Below are 14,950 nucleotides of genomic sequence, written 5' to 3' on the forward strand. Positions count from 1 at the left end.
GACGGCTTTCCTGCACATAATGTACGGATGAACCTGCGGATGTGGATGGATCTTGGCCTTTTTTTTTATCTAACGTAATCACCCACGATGTCGACCAATTCACCCCCCCGGGATATTGTGTATAGTGCAACAATCAAATCAAAATATAGTATTTCCACGCTTGTTGGTCGTGGAAGTAGGGTACATAGTTACTAGTTTATTATCATTCTAATAAGTGACTCGCGTGGGTCCCGAGAAAATGAAGAGCAGCTCCCCGCGCTAAACCCAACCCCGCCATCGTCTCGTCATCCGCAGCTCACGCGAAATTTCCTTCCAGCGCAGCTCTTTGTCTGAGAATTTTGCCTCGGTGGGACGGAATCTCAAAGTCAGGAAGGCCAATTGATCCATGCGACTGCAGTGGTAGCTTTCTTTATCTGGTTGGTGCTATCTCTACCAAGAGTTCGACTGGGGCTTCCACGCTTACTGGTTGACGTCACAACAGCCCATTGATTGTCTGGTACTCCAGCAGCTGCAGCTTCGAGCTCGTACCCCAGGAACTGACTAGATCCAGCTCTCTCCTCTCATATCTCTGTCACCCATCCTACAGTCATCATGGCCGATCAACGCGTAAATGTCCATATCCCATCCCACCCTCCGGTGTTGGACAGCGTGCGTCTCCGCAACATCCAACTGCCCCTCCCAGCTGCCCCGGACCCATGGCACCGTTCCGGTAAATCGCAGCCTTGCACGGCATCGCTGAAGCTCTCCTACTCCTCCGCCGTGGCCGCCGCCATTGCCGACGATGTCTCCCTCTCCTTGGACTACGGCAAGCTCTACCGCCGTCTCGAGGAGGATATTCGTAACCTGGGCAAGCACCCCGAGAACCCGGGACACCGAATGATCAGTGTCGACGGGAGCCGTCGTGACGAGATGTTGGCAAGTGATGTGGGACAGGATGTACGCTTGACGGCCGGAATTGTGGCTCATTGTGGACTTGGACTGTTGGATGAGACTGCTGCTGGGGTCCGTAGGATGTCGCATGTGCACAACACCCAGCGGAGAAGCAGCGCTTCGGCGGGCTCGCAGTCTCAGGCTCTGGCGGCTATTTTCAGTTCATCTTCGATTTCGCCTATTGATGGGGTGTTCGGCCAATGTGAGGTGTCTTTGCATCTTCCCAAGGCGTTGCTGCGTGCGGACGAAGGACTCAAGTACCGGAGTGTGACGGTGTGGGGGTACCGTCAGGCCAACGAGGCTGTTACGGACGATGTGGGAGAGTCGGAGCGCTGTCCGGTCGTCCTGGAGGAGGAGTTCCGCATTGATGGGATCCGGTGCTACTGTATCTTGGGCGTCAACTCCCACGAGAGGGTGGAGAAACAGGCGGTCATTGTCTCTCTGGAGTTTAAGGGGCCTGGGCAGCTGCCTTGGGGGTCTACGGCGGTCAATACGTACCAAGCCATGACCCGGGCTGTCGCTGAGGTGAGTTCTCCTTCAATGTTTCTGTGCTTTTCTTCCCTGGGTGTTAGGCTAATCCAACCTACGAATTACTAGCGGGTCGAAACCACTTCTTTCCAGACGGTGGAGGCCTTGGCGACGTTTGTCGCGCGCATTGTCACGGTGGAATTTGGGAATGAACGGGTGACGGTGCGGGTTGAAAAGCCCAGTGCGCTGGCCTTCGTGGAGGGATCGGGGGTGGAAATCACTCGGTCGCAGGCCTTTTTTGAAGGGAGAGATGCATGAAGGGCTGCAGGGGGTTTTGGATGGATCTGAACCTCTAGTAATAATAATTACTAAATAGTGGTTCAGCGGGTGGAGTTAATAACCCGTCGGTAGATCTACCACCCCTGCATAAGCTACAGTAAGTAAGTAACTCTATAACAAGATCCTGTGATAACGCCTTCCTCCTTCTCTCCTCCCTCTAGATACACATACCGTAGTATAGCCACTCAAGTACTTCATCGTACACAGTATCCGTGGCTCTGGTTCCTCAGGCAGCTTCCCCGGATTGCCCGATTGGGCAATCAGGTGCCATCCTCCAATGACCGCAACACGTGAAGTAATCCTGCCCCATTGAGTCTAGCGTCGCTTAGCACCGGCACACGCTGATTGGTCTGCGGGCCGGGAAAAATACACTCAGCGCCGAGGCCGGGCAGCTTTCTTTTCCCGTTTGCCAAAGCAAATCCAAGTCAGCTCTCACTTTCTTCTTCTCCTTCTCCCTCTCTTCTTATAAAAGGGATCTTCACCCGGTTTTAAACCCTCGCTGTGCCGCTTGTGCCTGCTCCCTGGAGACTTATTTCCATCCCCTGCTATTTCAACCATCCTCATATTAGCCGTTCCTCTATGTGCTTGTCTGCGCTGCCCTCGATTCCGTCGTCCGCTTTTATCCGCTTCCCCCGCTCTCGTTTGCTGACCCTCGACTCGAATTCGTCCTCCTCGGTGTCTCTCGATATTTCCTCTTCGACTGGCTTCTCGGCCGTGTCGTCCGCTCACTCCGTCTCTGACGACAAGGTGTTCTGGCTTAGGGTCCATGGTCCGTCCTGAACAAGGGCGGACGGTAAATAGGTGCTATATCCGAGAGATCTTGCAGGCTGCCGCGTAACTTCCCTGCTGGGTCGCTTAGCCCTCTCGGATTGTGTGCTACCAAGTGTACGCTGCTCCGATCGACCCTTGACTCCCCCTTGCATATGGAAATTTAGGGTTTTCTGTGCATACCCCGCGCTTGTGCGTGCGTGCGTGTGTGTGTGGATATGCGTGTGGGGGCGTGGAAAGAAAACAAAAAAGCTGACCTCTCTGTTTGTGTTATTAGATTACTTTGACTAGAATTCAACTAGAGGAGTGCCTCGATTTGTCGATGCCTGGGTGCATTTGATCGCCCTTGGCTTACGCATCGTGCTGTTGCCGTTCTGATCGGACGGCTGCTGGATCGTGCTTGGTCAATTACGGGAATAGAGAGATATCCGAAAAGAAGTTCACGACACAATGGATCCCTCGGCGAATACTACTGGTCACGATGACATCTCGGTCAGCGATGTGTTCAGCCCGCAAGCCGACATGTCGCATTCGCACAAGGAGATCACTATGAGCGACGCTCCGGAAACCGGCTTTCGTATGAGCGCCCGCAGCCCCCAGCGCAAGCAAGGACCCATGATCAAGGGGCCTGGTGTTCATGGTGGCAATCCCTTCCCGGCTCCAGAGCTCAACGCACACCCTCTCGCCGCGAAGGCCGACCGCCGCAAGAAGAAGAAAAAGCACGCAGTCCATGAAGTCGCCCCAGCCCTTTCGACCGTGCGCGGGTTTACTCCTCGCGGCTCCGCCGATGAAGACTCGGACCGATCGGCTGCCAGCTCTCGTGCACCGAGCTCTCACCCGCGCACTCGTGCTGGAACTAATGGGGGCAGTCCGTTGGTTCAGCCCGCGGCTGGCTGTGGGGTGAGCGCTTTGAAACTCCAGCTTGATTCGATGAGCCTGTCTGGCAATGGAACCCCAGCCGGCCCCGCTGAGACCCCGAGCAATGCCAGTGTGTGCTCCGACAGTGATCAGACCGAGGTCCTGACTAGCTACGAGGTGCCTCTAGAGCATGACTATGTTAGCGCCGATGCGGCCGCCGAGGAAGACTCGCGGAATACATCAAGCGTGCGGGATATGCGTACCCAGCTGTGCCGAAAGATGACCACTGATGACTTTGAGCCCCTCCTGTGCCTAGGGAAGGGGTCGTTCGGTACTGTATTGCTGGTGCGCCATGTGCTCACGGGCAAGCTGTACGCGCAAAAGCAGTTTCGCAAGGCGTCGATTACCGTTCACAAGAAGCTTGTCGAACAAACCAAGACCGAGCGCACCATTCTGGAGAGTGTCAACCGCCACCCCTTTGTGGTCAAATTATTCTACGCATTCCAGGACCACGAGAAACTGTATCTGATCCTGGAGTACGCGGAGGGCGGCGAGCTGTTTACGCATCTAGCTATGGAGCGTATGTTTGACGAGGATGCGGCTGCATTCTACATGGCGGAAATGGTGCTGGCCCTTGAACACCTCCACCAAAACGTCGGGGTCATCTACCGCGATCTCAAGCCGGAAAATTGCCTACTGGACAGTGAGGGCCATCTGCTTCTGACGGACTTTGGGCTCAGTAAGATTGCCATCAACGATGACGACCGCTGCAACTCCTCGCTGGGTACGATCGAGTACATGGCCCCGGAGGTCGTGCAGGGCAAGTCGTACGGCAAAGCCTGTGACTGGTGGTCACTGGGCGCACTGGGCTACGACTTGCTTACCGGATCCCCTCCATTCAAGGCCAACAACAACGCCAAGCTGCAGGAGAAAATTGTGAAACAGAAGCTGGCTCTGCCTTATTTCCTGGGCCCCGATGCCAAGGACCTGTTGACCCGACTGCTTCGCAAGGAGCCGTCGAAGCGGTTGGGTTACCACATGCCCAAGGACTTGCAGACGATTAAGAACCACCGCTTCTTCCGAAAGATCGACTGGAAGGCGCTGGAGCGACGGGAGGTGGCGCCTCCGATCAATCCGGTGGTGACGGACCCAGCCCTGGCGGAGAACTTCTCGATGGATTTCACGCAGCTGCCCCTGAGTCCGATCGTGCATGCGTTTGACGACCATTATGTTCCCGGTCCGCCAGCCAGTCACCCCGGTGAGGGCGAGCTTTTCGGCGGATTTAGCTTTGTGGCGTCGAGCAGCTTGCTGGATAATGGTATGATGGTATGAACGGGGTGTAACTGGTTGGCAAGAGAGCATACAAATAGAATTTGACTGGTGGTCAAGCATTGTGCATACTTTTCGATGCGATTGTGCGATGCTTAAGATGAGCGTTTTCCAGCAATTTTAATATGAATTTCGGCTTTTAGTGCCTGTACTCCTGAAATTGCGCAGCTGTAGTTCTGAGGGTTGAGAAGTGACGGTCGGGCATCACGCCCGTAGACAGAGCAGACATACAGCGCAAACAGACCCCTTTTAGTATGTCACTGTAGCACACAAGAACTTCTCATCGTCCCTTACCCATTGCACCCATCCTGGTATCAAGCTCCAAGGTTTCTCTTCACCTAAGTCTGGTATGTCATGTTCACCAAGGGCATTCAGGGGAGGTTAGCACATATCCAGACACTAATTGCGATTCTTCAGACTCAAAAGACACGTGCAACAGGGACAATAGTATGGACCCTTAAGAGTGGAGAACTGGGGTAGATAGCAGCATCGACCATCATACCACACAGCGACCTATCTATACTCGTCAGATAGTCTCCTGCAGTTCCAGACTCGCCTCGGATTCGGGTCATGTCCAGTTTCGGCTCCACCGCTGAATCAGTGTCAATCCATGGGCGTCACTATGAACCAACCCTCTGTCGATCACTGGCTCGGCAAGTCCACCATCCCTGTTCTGCTGTCGAGCAGAGAATTTGCAGTAATGACATGGAGGAACAGGACGCCAATGGCATCAGCATCAGCATCAGCATCAGAAGGTCCTGCATAACCTCCTTTCCAGCTCATCCTCGGCAATCCTTCAGGCAAAAACCTTCCGGACACGTCGGACCATCCATGGAACGACCAACGGCCCTGGTTCAGATCAACCGATCTATTTAACTCTAATTGCGATAATGGTCACTCCTTTTGCGGCGCCACATATTTGCCCGCAGGGCCTTCATAATGCCAATCGGTTCCCCTCTTGATCGACGCCGGGCCTGTCAACCTCTTCCCTCGTGCATTGATTCCGTCTCCGTCGTTCGTTTCTTATTTGCATCCCTTGCTTCTTTGCTTCCCTTTCTCGACTCTCTTTTCTAAATCTTCTTTCTTTTCTTCCACCAGCCCTCATGCCCACGTGGGCCATTTAAAGCCAAGCAAAACAGCCCGAGGCCATCATGGCCGACGAACGAACCACGCAGGAATCCCCCCCGACATGGTCGGATTCGGACAGTGCTCCTCCCGCCATTGCTGAGAAGAAACGCCGGTTACCCCCGTTTCTGGACCATTTCAATGGTCGCGATCTCAAGATCTTCTTTCGATGCTGGGTCGCCGTCTGGGTGGCTTGTTTGTTGATCTTCATCCATCCCTCGCTGGAAAGCATCGGCACTGCAACCTTTTTCGCAGCGTATGCATCTGTCCCAATGCATGGGTCGCATTGATATGCTGAATATGATTTAGTCTCGTATTATTGTTTCTACCTCCATCCGGAATCGTATTCGTCTATCTTTTGGGTGCGCTGTCCTTGTTCATCGGTATCTGTCTGGCTTGGGCATGGGGCGTCATCACCATGAAGGCTGCTCAGGCAGCTAGACCAGCGGCCGAAACGCAGGCTAAAGTGGCCGCCCTGCAGCAGACGGCTGTGTCACAGGCCCAGAACTCGACCTACTCCGCTACTGAAATAGCGCAGCGATTGGTTTACGAAGGGTACATGCTAGATGCGCGCGTCACTGCCGTGACCTTTTGCCTCATCTGCACTTTTGTTTATTTCATGGTAGGTAATTCTCCGATTAAGGGCAATGGGCTATACTGAATCTACAGGCGCGTCTTCGGGCCAGCAATCCCAAAGCAACTTTGACGGCTATATTTGGCATTATCATCTCGGATCTTTTCCTGAACTACACTCCACTTCTACCCTCTTTCTCAGGAACCTTACCCCTAACTCTCGTCAAACCTGCCGCAATTGGGGTCGGGCTCGGTCTAGCGTGCTCAATCCTCTTCTTTCCTCAATCGACATCGCATGTGGTTTTGGATAGTATGGAGGATATCGTCCGACTCCTCCAAGTTCCACTAGCAATGACAGCAAATACACTCTGCAAGAAGGAAGAACAACCGAATCCCGACGATCTGCGCATGACACAGGGTGGGATCATCCAGAAATATAAAAGCATGGAACCATCCTTAGCGTTCCTGCCTCTGGACTTTTCTGTAGGCTGTTGGGGGGCTGAAGATGTTGCCTCCTTCCAGGGCCATTTGCGAGACGTACTTGTTGCAGTTTTATCCCTTCTCGACTTTCACATTGGCCGGATCGTGGGAGAGGCTCGCACGCAGGATGTGCTGCGTAAGTATGTTGATAAGACTCCGGACGAGGATGAGAAACATACGCGCGAGGTTGGCGCGCATCAGCTCACACAGCTTGCACAACTGCTGGATGGATTCCGCAGCCCGGACAGCCACCCGCTGCGCAAGGAGGTCGTCCAAGAGCTAGTCAAGACAAGCGCGACCGCCATAGATGCCTGTGCAGAGGGGCTGAGCGTCGTGCAAGAGTGTATTCACCTGGTGAATTGTCGGCGCTGGTTCAAAAGGCCATCCCAGGCTGAGCGCGAGCAGCTACAGCAACGCTGTGAGAAGGCACTTGAGGCATTAAACAAGGCCCGTTCGGTCTTTATCAATGAAATGAGCGACATCCTGATCAGACAACACGAAAAACAGACACTTGACGAAGCCCATCACTTCCGGCCACTCATGTTCGTTTTAGTCTTCGAGGAGCACATTTCCAACACCGTGCAGAAGACCGAGGCACTGCTCGCGCGGGTATCTACGGTCTTCCAAGAATCAACTAAGATCCGCGTATACCTGCCAACCCGGTTCAGATACGCCGCATCATGGGCCTCGTCGAATGAGGTCAAGGCACCAGGGTCCGAGGGTACCGAAGACGATCCGGATCGCGTCAGCGCCGACGACGTTACCAAAGCAGCACAAGAGAAGCTGCGTGTTACCCGCGGATTCCGCACGAAGCCACGCCCTCCTCTCAGTCGAGCCATCCTGGGAACCTACCACTGGTTTACCTGCGATGAAGGCCTGTATGCCATACGTATGGTTGTCGTCACGATCGCCCTGGGCATTCCGGGCGTGATCCCTCACAGTGCGGGTTTCTACTACCGTGCGAAGGGACTTTGGGCGCTGATTATGGGGCAGACGGGTCTGCTCGTGTACATGGCGGATTTTACCTTCTCCTTGATCGCAAGAGTCATTGGAACCGTCATCGGCGGAGTTTTGGGGCTGCTGGCTTGGTATATTGGCTCCGCAAATGGTCCGGGCAATCCGTATGGGCTGTCTGCTATCACCGCCGCAATCCTAGTCATCCTTGTCTGGATTAGACTATATCTGCCGCCGGCCCTGATGCAGGGAGGTATCATCGGTGGAGCCACATTTCTGCTAGTCATCGCGTATAGCTACGACGATACGTAAGTTTCCCCTCAATCTTATCAAACCACCCACTAATAACTTCCCAGCCACATCCCCCAATACGGCAACCCAGGAGTAGGCTACAACGTCTTCTGGCGACGTCTACTCCTCGTCCTCGTCGGCGTCGCCGCATCCGCCATCCTGCAAATCCTCCCCCGGCCACCATCGGCCTCCCGACACGTTTGTAAAACCCTCTCCCGCGCCATGCGCACCCTATCCACGCATTACGCCCTCCTCCTCACCGTTTGGGCCCAAGACTCCACCGAAGGTAGGAGGCTCGCCGAACCTCTCTCCCTGCAACTCGCCGAAACCCTCGTCGCACTCGACGGACCCATCAAACTCCTCGGGTTCGAGTTCTCCAGCTCGCGCTTCGACAGCGCCTCCCTCGCTAAAGTGAACTCCCTCTGCCGCAGCCTCAACCGCCAGCTCAGCCGCCTCCTACTCCTCTCTTCATCCCTACCTCAGGAATTCCAAGAGCAACTAGCCCGTCAGACGGGACTCCTGGACCACCGCCTCATCGGCCAGGTCATGGCGGTGATGGGTCTCTGCGAACAGGCCCTGAAAACGGGCGACGCGTTACCGGAGATCCTTCCGACGCCGTTGTTCAAGCAGGCAGTGGATAATTGGTCGAGAGGTCGGCATGGTCAGGAAGAGCAGGTTATTTCGGGTGAGATGATGCGCGATGAAGGGTATAGACGGTTCTGTGTTGCTGCGAGTGCGTACTTTGGGTTTTTGATCACCGTAGATGAGATGGTGTTGGTCGTGAAGGGAGTGTTGGGAGAGGCGCATTTGGTGGGTGGTTTGGGAAGTAGGGAAGGGGGGTGGTTGTTGGGGGATGTGGAGGTGTGAATGAAGAACCAGATTTATAATAGATTGGTGATAGATAGTATATTGTTGTAGAAAGGGGAAGTATATATATACAATACATGGCTTTAAGAATAATACAGAAGCATGAAATACAAGCCAAAGTAAAGTCGCGAATCCAACACTCCCTCCCTCCACTAGATCGCGAAAACATCAACAATGAATAAAAACATCATGAATCTGACGTATAGTATTATAGCAGTAGTACATAAGACGATCGCTTAATCTACCCTCAAACCCAGTGAGTAGTAGTATTCGTCTATCGAAATAATACTAAATCTCATGTAAATAAATAGACAACTAACTAGTAAAATTATCTTCAATCATAACTACTAGTGCTAGGCTAGTTTAGATCCACCCCCAACATCATTGATATGGAAATATAAAGTTTAAACTTGAACATTTGTATCCGACAGGCAAAGGTAGTATAAGGTTAGTAGATTTCCTAACTCATCTTGAGTTTTAACCTTAAACTTTACATACCTTTATTTTATTCTATTTATTTATTTATTTACCTATATTTTTCAATTTAAATCGTACTCATTGAAGTATTTAGTTTAGTATCTAGTATTTCTTCATGGTCATTGAAATCTAGGATGGATGAACAAACAGATCAAGTAATTCTTGGTTCATATAAGTAAGTCTAAGGAAAGAAGTGTTGATGGTTATGGTTACAAGTCTAACCTATTAACCAACTATCAGATGACTAACTTACTATACCTACAATTTCTGTTATCCCAGATTGAAGCAGATGGCGAGACATGATTAATAATAAGAATAGGTTTATTACTTAAGTGACCTGGATTTCACCTTGCTCTACTAGTATTACTTAGTTGTCACTAAATAGTCGCGGATGTCTTTAGTGAAGGGAGAACTAAAAGGTTGGTGGTGGTGGGAAGGTAGGAAGGTTAGTTGGGATGAACTGTGGTAAAGGAAGCGGTATAGATCTAATTTTGAATATGCATTTCGATTCAATATAATCCGTCCTAATGAAGATGATAATTATGATGTATCCACAGGGAATCAAACAATCCATGTGCGGTTTACTCCGTCCTACCTCGTTTCATTTCGTCCCATCCGTTACGCCATATGTAACTTAAACCCCAAGGATAACTGTCTAATGCTATGTTTCTTCATACGTCGAAGGTGCGACTGGCATGCTGTATCCCGGCACATACGGTAATTCAGTAGTAGCCGTGTACAGAGGCACTATGGGTGTGGGTGCCGGCTCTGTCGGCTCTGCCGCCACCGCCGCGGTCACTGCGGGCAGGGAGGAGGATGATAATTGTCGCTCCGCCGGCCTGATAGGCATGGGAATGCCATCCCATCCGGTTGGTACGCTTTGCAGCTCCGTTTTGTACTTGGATAACCGGTGGAATCGGTCTTGTACATTTCGCCACCGCCAGTCTGTCAATAGTGTATCATCTGTGAAGATTGTGTCTAGCTTTGTCGCTTGGTCAAGTAGTCGGGCTAAGCCCTGCAGAATTTCCGGTTCCCAGCATTGGAGTTGTTTGGGTGATATCAGGAAGAGCGCGTCGATGGCGCTGCCGCAGGCGGCCAGACCAGCCATGTAGGAGCGAACACACGACTGAATGCTCGATCGAGGGAGCGCCTGAGTGGTGGAGACGAGGACGAGGACGGGGAAGCTGCGCGCAAAAAAGGCGAGACAGTCGGCGAGGTTTTGGACAAGATCGGCTGTGACCGTAATGGTTTCCATGCGGGGGAACAGCAGGTGGATGAGCAAAGTGCGGTACGCGGTGAGGATCCATGTCTGGGCGACCTGGTCTTCCATATTGGCTTCAATGATCTGCACATTGCGCGCCAGGACAGCGCGGGCCTCGTTACACAAATTGCCAATGTCGACCTTGTAGAGCTGGATGTTGCGCAATTGCTCGTGTAGCTGACTTTGCCAGGAGTGGTGAGGATGAGCTATGGGTGACGTGGGCCCACTAGCCTGACGCGGGTAGATTGAGTTGAGGTGAACAGCCGCGGAGGTGATGTGGCTGATGGTCCAGATTTCCTGGATCCAGGCCCACTGGTGAGGGAGCGTGGACAAGTTGTCGGCCGCCTTGTCGAGTCGTAACACCAAGGACGCGTCCTTGTTCATGGGCGGGTGCTCATACATCATCGCGAGCGCTGGCAGACTGTCATCTACAATCCCCAAATGTGTAAAATACCAGACCATCAATGCGAGAGTCATCCACCCCAGGATGTGCATCATCTCCAACTCGATCTGAGCCAAGTCGACGCCGTTGATCTGTCGGACATCGTGTGAGGACCGGGTCAAAGCGTCCATTGTCAGGCGGGTTACGGTACGGTTCGCGTATATGCTGTAGGACATTGCTCGGATAATGTTTCCTTGACATGTCTCGTGCCAGGCCAGCAAGCTGAGCGCCTGCGCGGTCGACAAGTCGGCTGCCGCCGTCGAAACATACTGTAGGCGAGACGTTGCCCAGTGCAAGAGTTGCTCGGATTCCACCTGGGCGTCTGTATCTTCCAACTCCTGCAGACCGCCCCCTAGCACGACGGCCAGGAGCAGCGGGTCGTAGGAGTTGCTGCGGACGTCACGCAGCAGCAGCGTCTTGGAAAGGGCCATGGACAACGGGTGTGCGCCAAACCATACGTCTAAGAGCTGGGTGATACGGTATCCGTTGTATGAGGCTAGCGGCGCCGGCTCGAGCGCAGGGGACGGTTCGGAAGGAGGACTGGACGCCAGGTTGGCTCGAAAGAATTGGCTCTGGTTAGTGAAGAAAGCAAGGCAGTCGAGTCCGCTGAAACGGGCCACTGTAGCATCGATGATATCCTGGGTCAGCACCATGATGAGCTCGCGACAGCCCAGCTTAGCCGGCTGCTGGCGAGGAGAACCGGCCTGGCTCCATGGCATCCCATCAACCCTTTGACCATGTAACTTCTCCTGAATTTCAGCGGTCACCTCTGATAGAGCATCGGCAACGCTCTTGAGACGCGGCGAGAAGAGCTGGCCGGCCGAGGCGGACGACGGACTCGAGGGTGATGTCCAGGGAGCCTGTTTCATGGCGGGCTCGGGCCCCGGCTGGCCAGCTACCAGACGGCCGGTGGTGCGCGCCCCAGAGACCCGGGGACGACCTTTGGGGCCGCCCTGATCATAAACACATTCGATCTGGCGATCCTTGCAGGCGCTACAGACGTTTGCGCTTGAGCAGCGGAGCTTGCGACTGCGGCAAAAGCGACAGCTGCGTCGCCGGTCCGTCGTCGCGGGAGCCGGGTGCATCTTGGCTTCGACAGGGGAGCTATGTGGCCATAACGGGGTGCCCATTGGCTGGTTCAACTGAAACTGACAGACGGGCCGCTCGAAAATTTCTTGTTCGCCCGAAGAAAGAAGACGATGGCGAGAGGGTTTTGTTGGCTGGGTGGCCAAGCCGACATTCTCTCCATGAACGTTGATTCCCAAGACGCAGGGCGGGTCGTGATGTCAAGCATTCCCAACAGCACATAAGAGAGTCCAGTGGGCGCAGCTGGGCTTCAGCCAGCCACGGCGGACAAAGAATCCGACTGGTATGTCTCCTGCCAAATGCCAAAAGTCCACCTGCAGTGTTGCTTGACTCGCCTTGGTGTGACGGAGCCATCCCATTGGGACCTTGACGGCCAGTCCGGCTGCAAGGGGTTTGTTGCGCAACCATGGTTGCTTCCCTGTCATAGGCCGGCCCGGGTGATGTTCAGTCCTGCAGCCCCCCGGAGATGAAAACTGTGATCAAGGACTTCTGTCCACGATGATCGTTCTTAATTCAACGGTAGAAGATATAGATTAACTACAGATCTGGCGTGTTTCTTGGGGGTCAGTTCTCCCAGCTAATCATCCCCCATCTTTGCCATGGTTTCATTTCATCTTCGTCCCCTTGTCTCTCTGTGTCTCTGTAATGTGTCTCTCTCACTCTGTGGGGGGTGTTCGTGCCCTTGCAGATTCGCTCGGCCTCCCAGGCCCCGTCGGAGGATAATTAGGAATGTGTCGGGTGCATTTTCTGACGCCCTCGACCGAAATGGTTATGTATGTAGGTGTCAGGCCCCATCATTCATGAATGGGCTCGCTCGTCTCCTCATTCAAAGGTGAAACCATCATAGCTCGCCCTCCTCGCTGCCACCTCCCTCGTCCTCCTCCGGTTCCGGGGCCTGAGGCGGCTCGGGTTGCGACAGCGGACAGGATTCTTCTTCCGGAGGTGGCGGCGGCGGGAGGTGCTGAGGAGGTGGATATGGATGTGCATCCTCCTGCGACGGTGGCAGACCTCCTGTGGAAATGGATGGTCGTCGTCGTCGCCCCGAGTCGGCCTCAGCCTCCCAATCGCCCCGATGCCGTTCCTGAGGCCGTCGCTCTGCCCTGCCGGGTCCACCGCCCTGAGTGGGCATGTTCTGTTGCACGATCTCGTCGATCCGTTGCTGAATCGGATCGACAGGCAGCCCCGGAGGCCCGCCACCGGGCCGGCTGCCGCTGTCCCGTCGAGGGTAAGGCCGGGGAGGCGGTGGTAAGGGATGCGGGTGTCTGGTCGCAGGGAGCGGGTGTGAATGATGTGCTGGAGGGGCGTGCCCGTTCGCAGAAGGGCGGTCGTGGGAGAAGGCCGGCCCGCCGCTGGGGAAAGGCGCCTTTGGAATACGAGATGACGGGACCCGGTCAGCGGATGCTCCTACTGAGTCCCTCCGGGGTCGTTTTGGGGATGGGGCACCGTTCTGCGTCGCTGACCCTGTCTCTGACGGGGGTATCGATTCGGCCAAAGGGCGTGGGGGCTTCGTTTCATCGTCGGGGTCCCGCGAGCGCTTCCGACCGTTGACAGCGTCTGCCTCATGCCCGGAATCGATCGGGCGTGTCGTGTTGTCCGCCGGGCCATCCACGCGGGGGATCCTGGTCTTCTCAGTACCCTCGTCTGTGCTGATGGGGTTGGTCAAGTAGTACAGGCCGTTTCGATGCGCGGCGTTGTTCTCATACAGCTTTGCCATGCGCATACACGCGCGACGCACCTGGGTCAAGTCCACCTCAAGCTGTTCCCACCACGGCCGGCCCAGCACATCGTCTTCAAACCCAATGTCACAGTGCTGGGCCGCCGCGTATAGTGCGGCGGCGGCAATGATGCGGGCAGTAAACTGCAGGCACAGCACCGTGTACCCGGAATCGTTGACGAAGGCCCATGCGACGTTACGGAGCGGCTTGTTGTCTTGCATGCGGAAGAAGCAGATGAAGTCATAGAGGATGCGATACGGTTGCTCAAGCTGCAGATCGAAGCACAGCGCCTCCAATAGAACATCTTCGTGCACCAGAATAGTATCGCGCCAGCGCCAGAATTCCTTAGATTGTTCATCCACCACCATGTTCGGCTGTTTCTGTCCCACCCGGCAGCATGCTACCACCAATTCTTTCATCCGCCGTACGTTCTCTTCCACCTTTGTAGCCAGAAACAGAGCCGCCGCGGCTGTCGTGTAAGGATGAATGCCCGGTCGTTGAGGTAAGTCGACCATACTGTGTCGCATATAAAACCGGTGCAAATAAACGGCGGCCGTCGCGAGTGTAAGTTGCGGTAGCTTCAGCATAATTCCCACCTGATTAATAAAATTGACACCTTTGCTGCGGCTCATATGCTCGGCCTCCAGGGTCATTCCATCTAGCTGCGAAGGTGTCCGTGTAAGCTCCTCATCTGTGAAGATCCAATGCGCCTGGGTTGCAAGAAGGACGGGGTTCGACGGGGCAGGAACCGGCGGGAGCTCGGAAGGATGGGCTGCGGAAGACGCCATCAGGGATAGTGGAAACGGGTGAGATGAACTTGGAGGTTTGAGTATTGAGTGGCGAGCTGCTCAGAGAATCTAATCTCCCCAGCGAACCTGGAAGAAAGCGAAGCTGCCAGTGAGAAGCGGAGGAAGACCTAGGAGCTCGCGTCGACCCGGGCCCGAAGTGAAAGAGACAACAGAGGGATCCACTCAGACGAGCTGATCG

General features: G+C 54.3%; 5 protein-coding genes across 5 annotated transcripts; 3 read left to right on the plus strand and 2 right to left on the minus strand.

The window, feature by feature from the left end:
- The first annotated feature begins 316 nt into the window (after positions 1 to 316).
- On the plus strand, positions 317 to 1,858 carry BO87DRAFT_324344 (dihydroneopterin aldolase). Its single transcript, XM_025620063.1, has 3 exons — positions 317 to 416; positions 482 to 1,455; positions 1,528 to 1,858. Exons 2-3 carry the CDS (start codon positions 592 to 594, stop codon positions 1,714 to 1,716), a joined length of 1,053 nt encoding a protein of 350 aa, XP_025484487.1. The 5' UTR covers positions 317 to 416; positions 482 to 591; the 3' UTR covers positions 1,717 to 1,858.
- Positions 1,859 to 2,955: 1,097 nt separating this feature from the next.
- Positions 2,956 to 5,458, plus strand: BO87DRAFT_382093 (AGC family serine/threonine-protein kinase; the record flags this gene model as incomplete). Its single annotated transcript, XM_025624587.1, has 3 exons — positions 2,956 to 4,689; positions 4,946 to 5,039; positions 5,223 to 5,458. The coding sequence occupies 3 exons, from the start codon at positions 2,956 to 2,958 to the stop codon at positions 5,456 to 5,458; spliced, it is 2,064 nt and encodes a 687-aa protein (XP_025484488.1).
- Positions 5,459 to 5,706: 248 nt separating this feature from the next.
- BO87DRAFT_75489 (uncharacterized protein) lies at positions 5,707 to 9,016 on the plus strand. Its single transcript, XM_025629536.1, has 4 exons — positions 5,707 to 6,073; positions 6,127 to 6,439; positions 6,487 to 8,132; positions 8,181 to 9,016. The coding sequence occupies exons 1-4, from the start codon at positions 5,844 to 5,846 to the stop codon at positions 8,980 to 8,982; spliced, it is 2,991 nt and encodes a 996-aa protein (XP_025484489.1). The 5' UTR covers positions 5,707 to 5,843; the 3' UTR covers positions 8,983 to 9,016.
- A 1,104-nt stretch (positions 9,017 to 10,120) lies between these two features.
- On the minus strand, positions 10,121 to 12,247 carry BO87DRAFT_297403 (fungal specific transcription factor domain-containing protein; the record flags this gene model as incomplete). The annotated part of the gene is made up of 1 exon (XM_025619020.1): positions 10,121 to 12,247. One exon carries the CDS (start codon positions 12,245 to 12,247, stop codon positions 10,121 to 10,123), a length of 2,127 nt encoding a protein of 708 aa, XP_025484490.1.
- Positions 12,248 to 12,903: 656 nt separating this feature from the next.
- On the minus strand, positions 12,904 to 14,905 carry BO87DRAFT_75524 (putative cyclin). The gene has a single exon (XM_025629537.1). The coding sequence runs from the start codon at positions 14,749 to 14,751 to the stop codon at positions 13,090 to 13,092; it is 1,662 nt and encodes a 553-aa protein (XP_025484491.1). The 5' UTR covers positions 14,752 to 14,905; the 3' UTR covers positions 12,904 to 13,089.
- Positions 14,906 to 14,950: the final 45 nt, after the last annotated feature.

Source organism: Aspergillus neoniger (genome assembly GCF_003184625.1).
Source record: "Aspergillus neoniger CBS 115656 unplaced genomic scaffold BO87scaffold_2, whole genome shotgun sequence".
NCBI lineage: Eukaryota > Fungi > Ascomycota > Eurotiomycetes > Eurotiales > Aspergillaceae > Aspergillus > Aspergillus neoniger.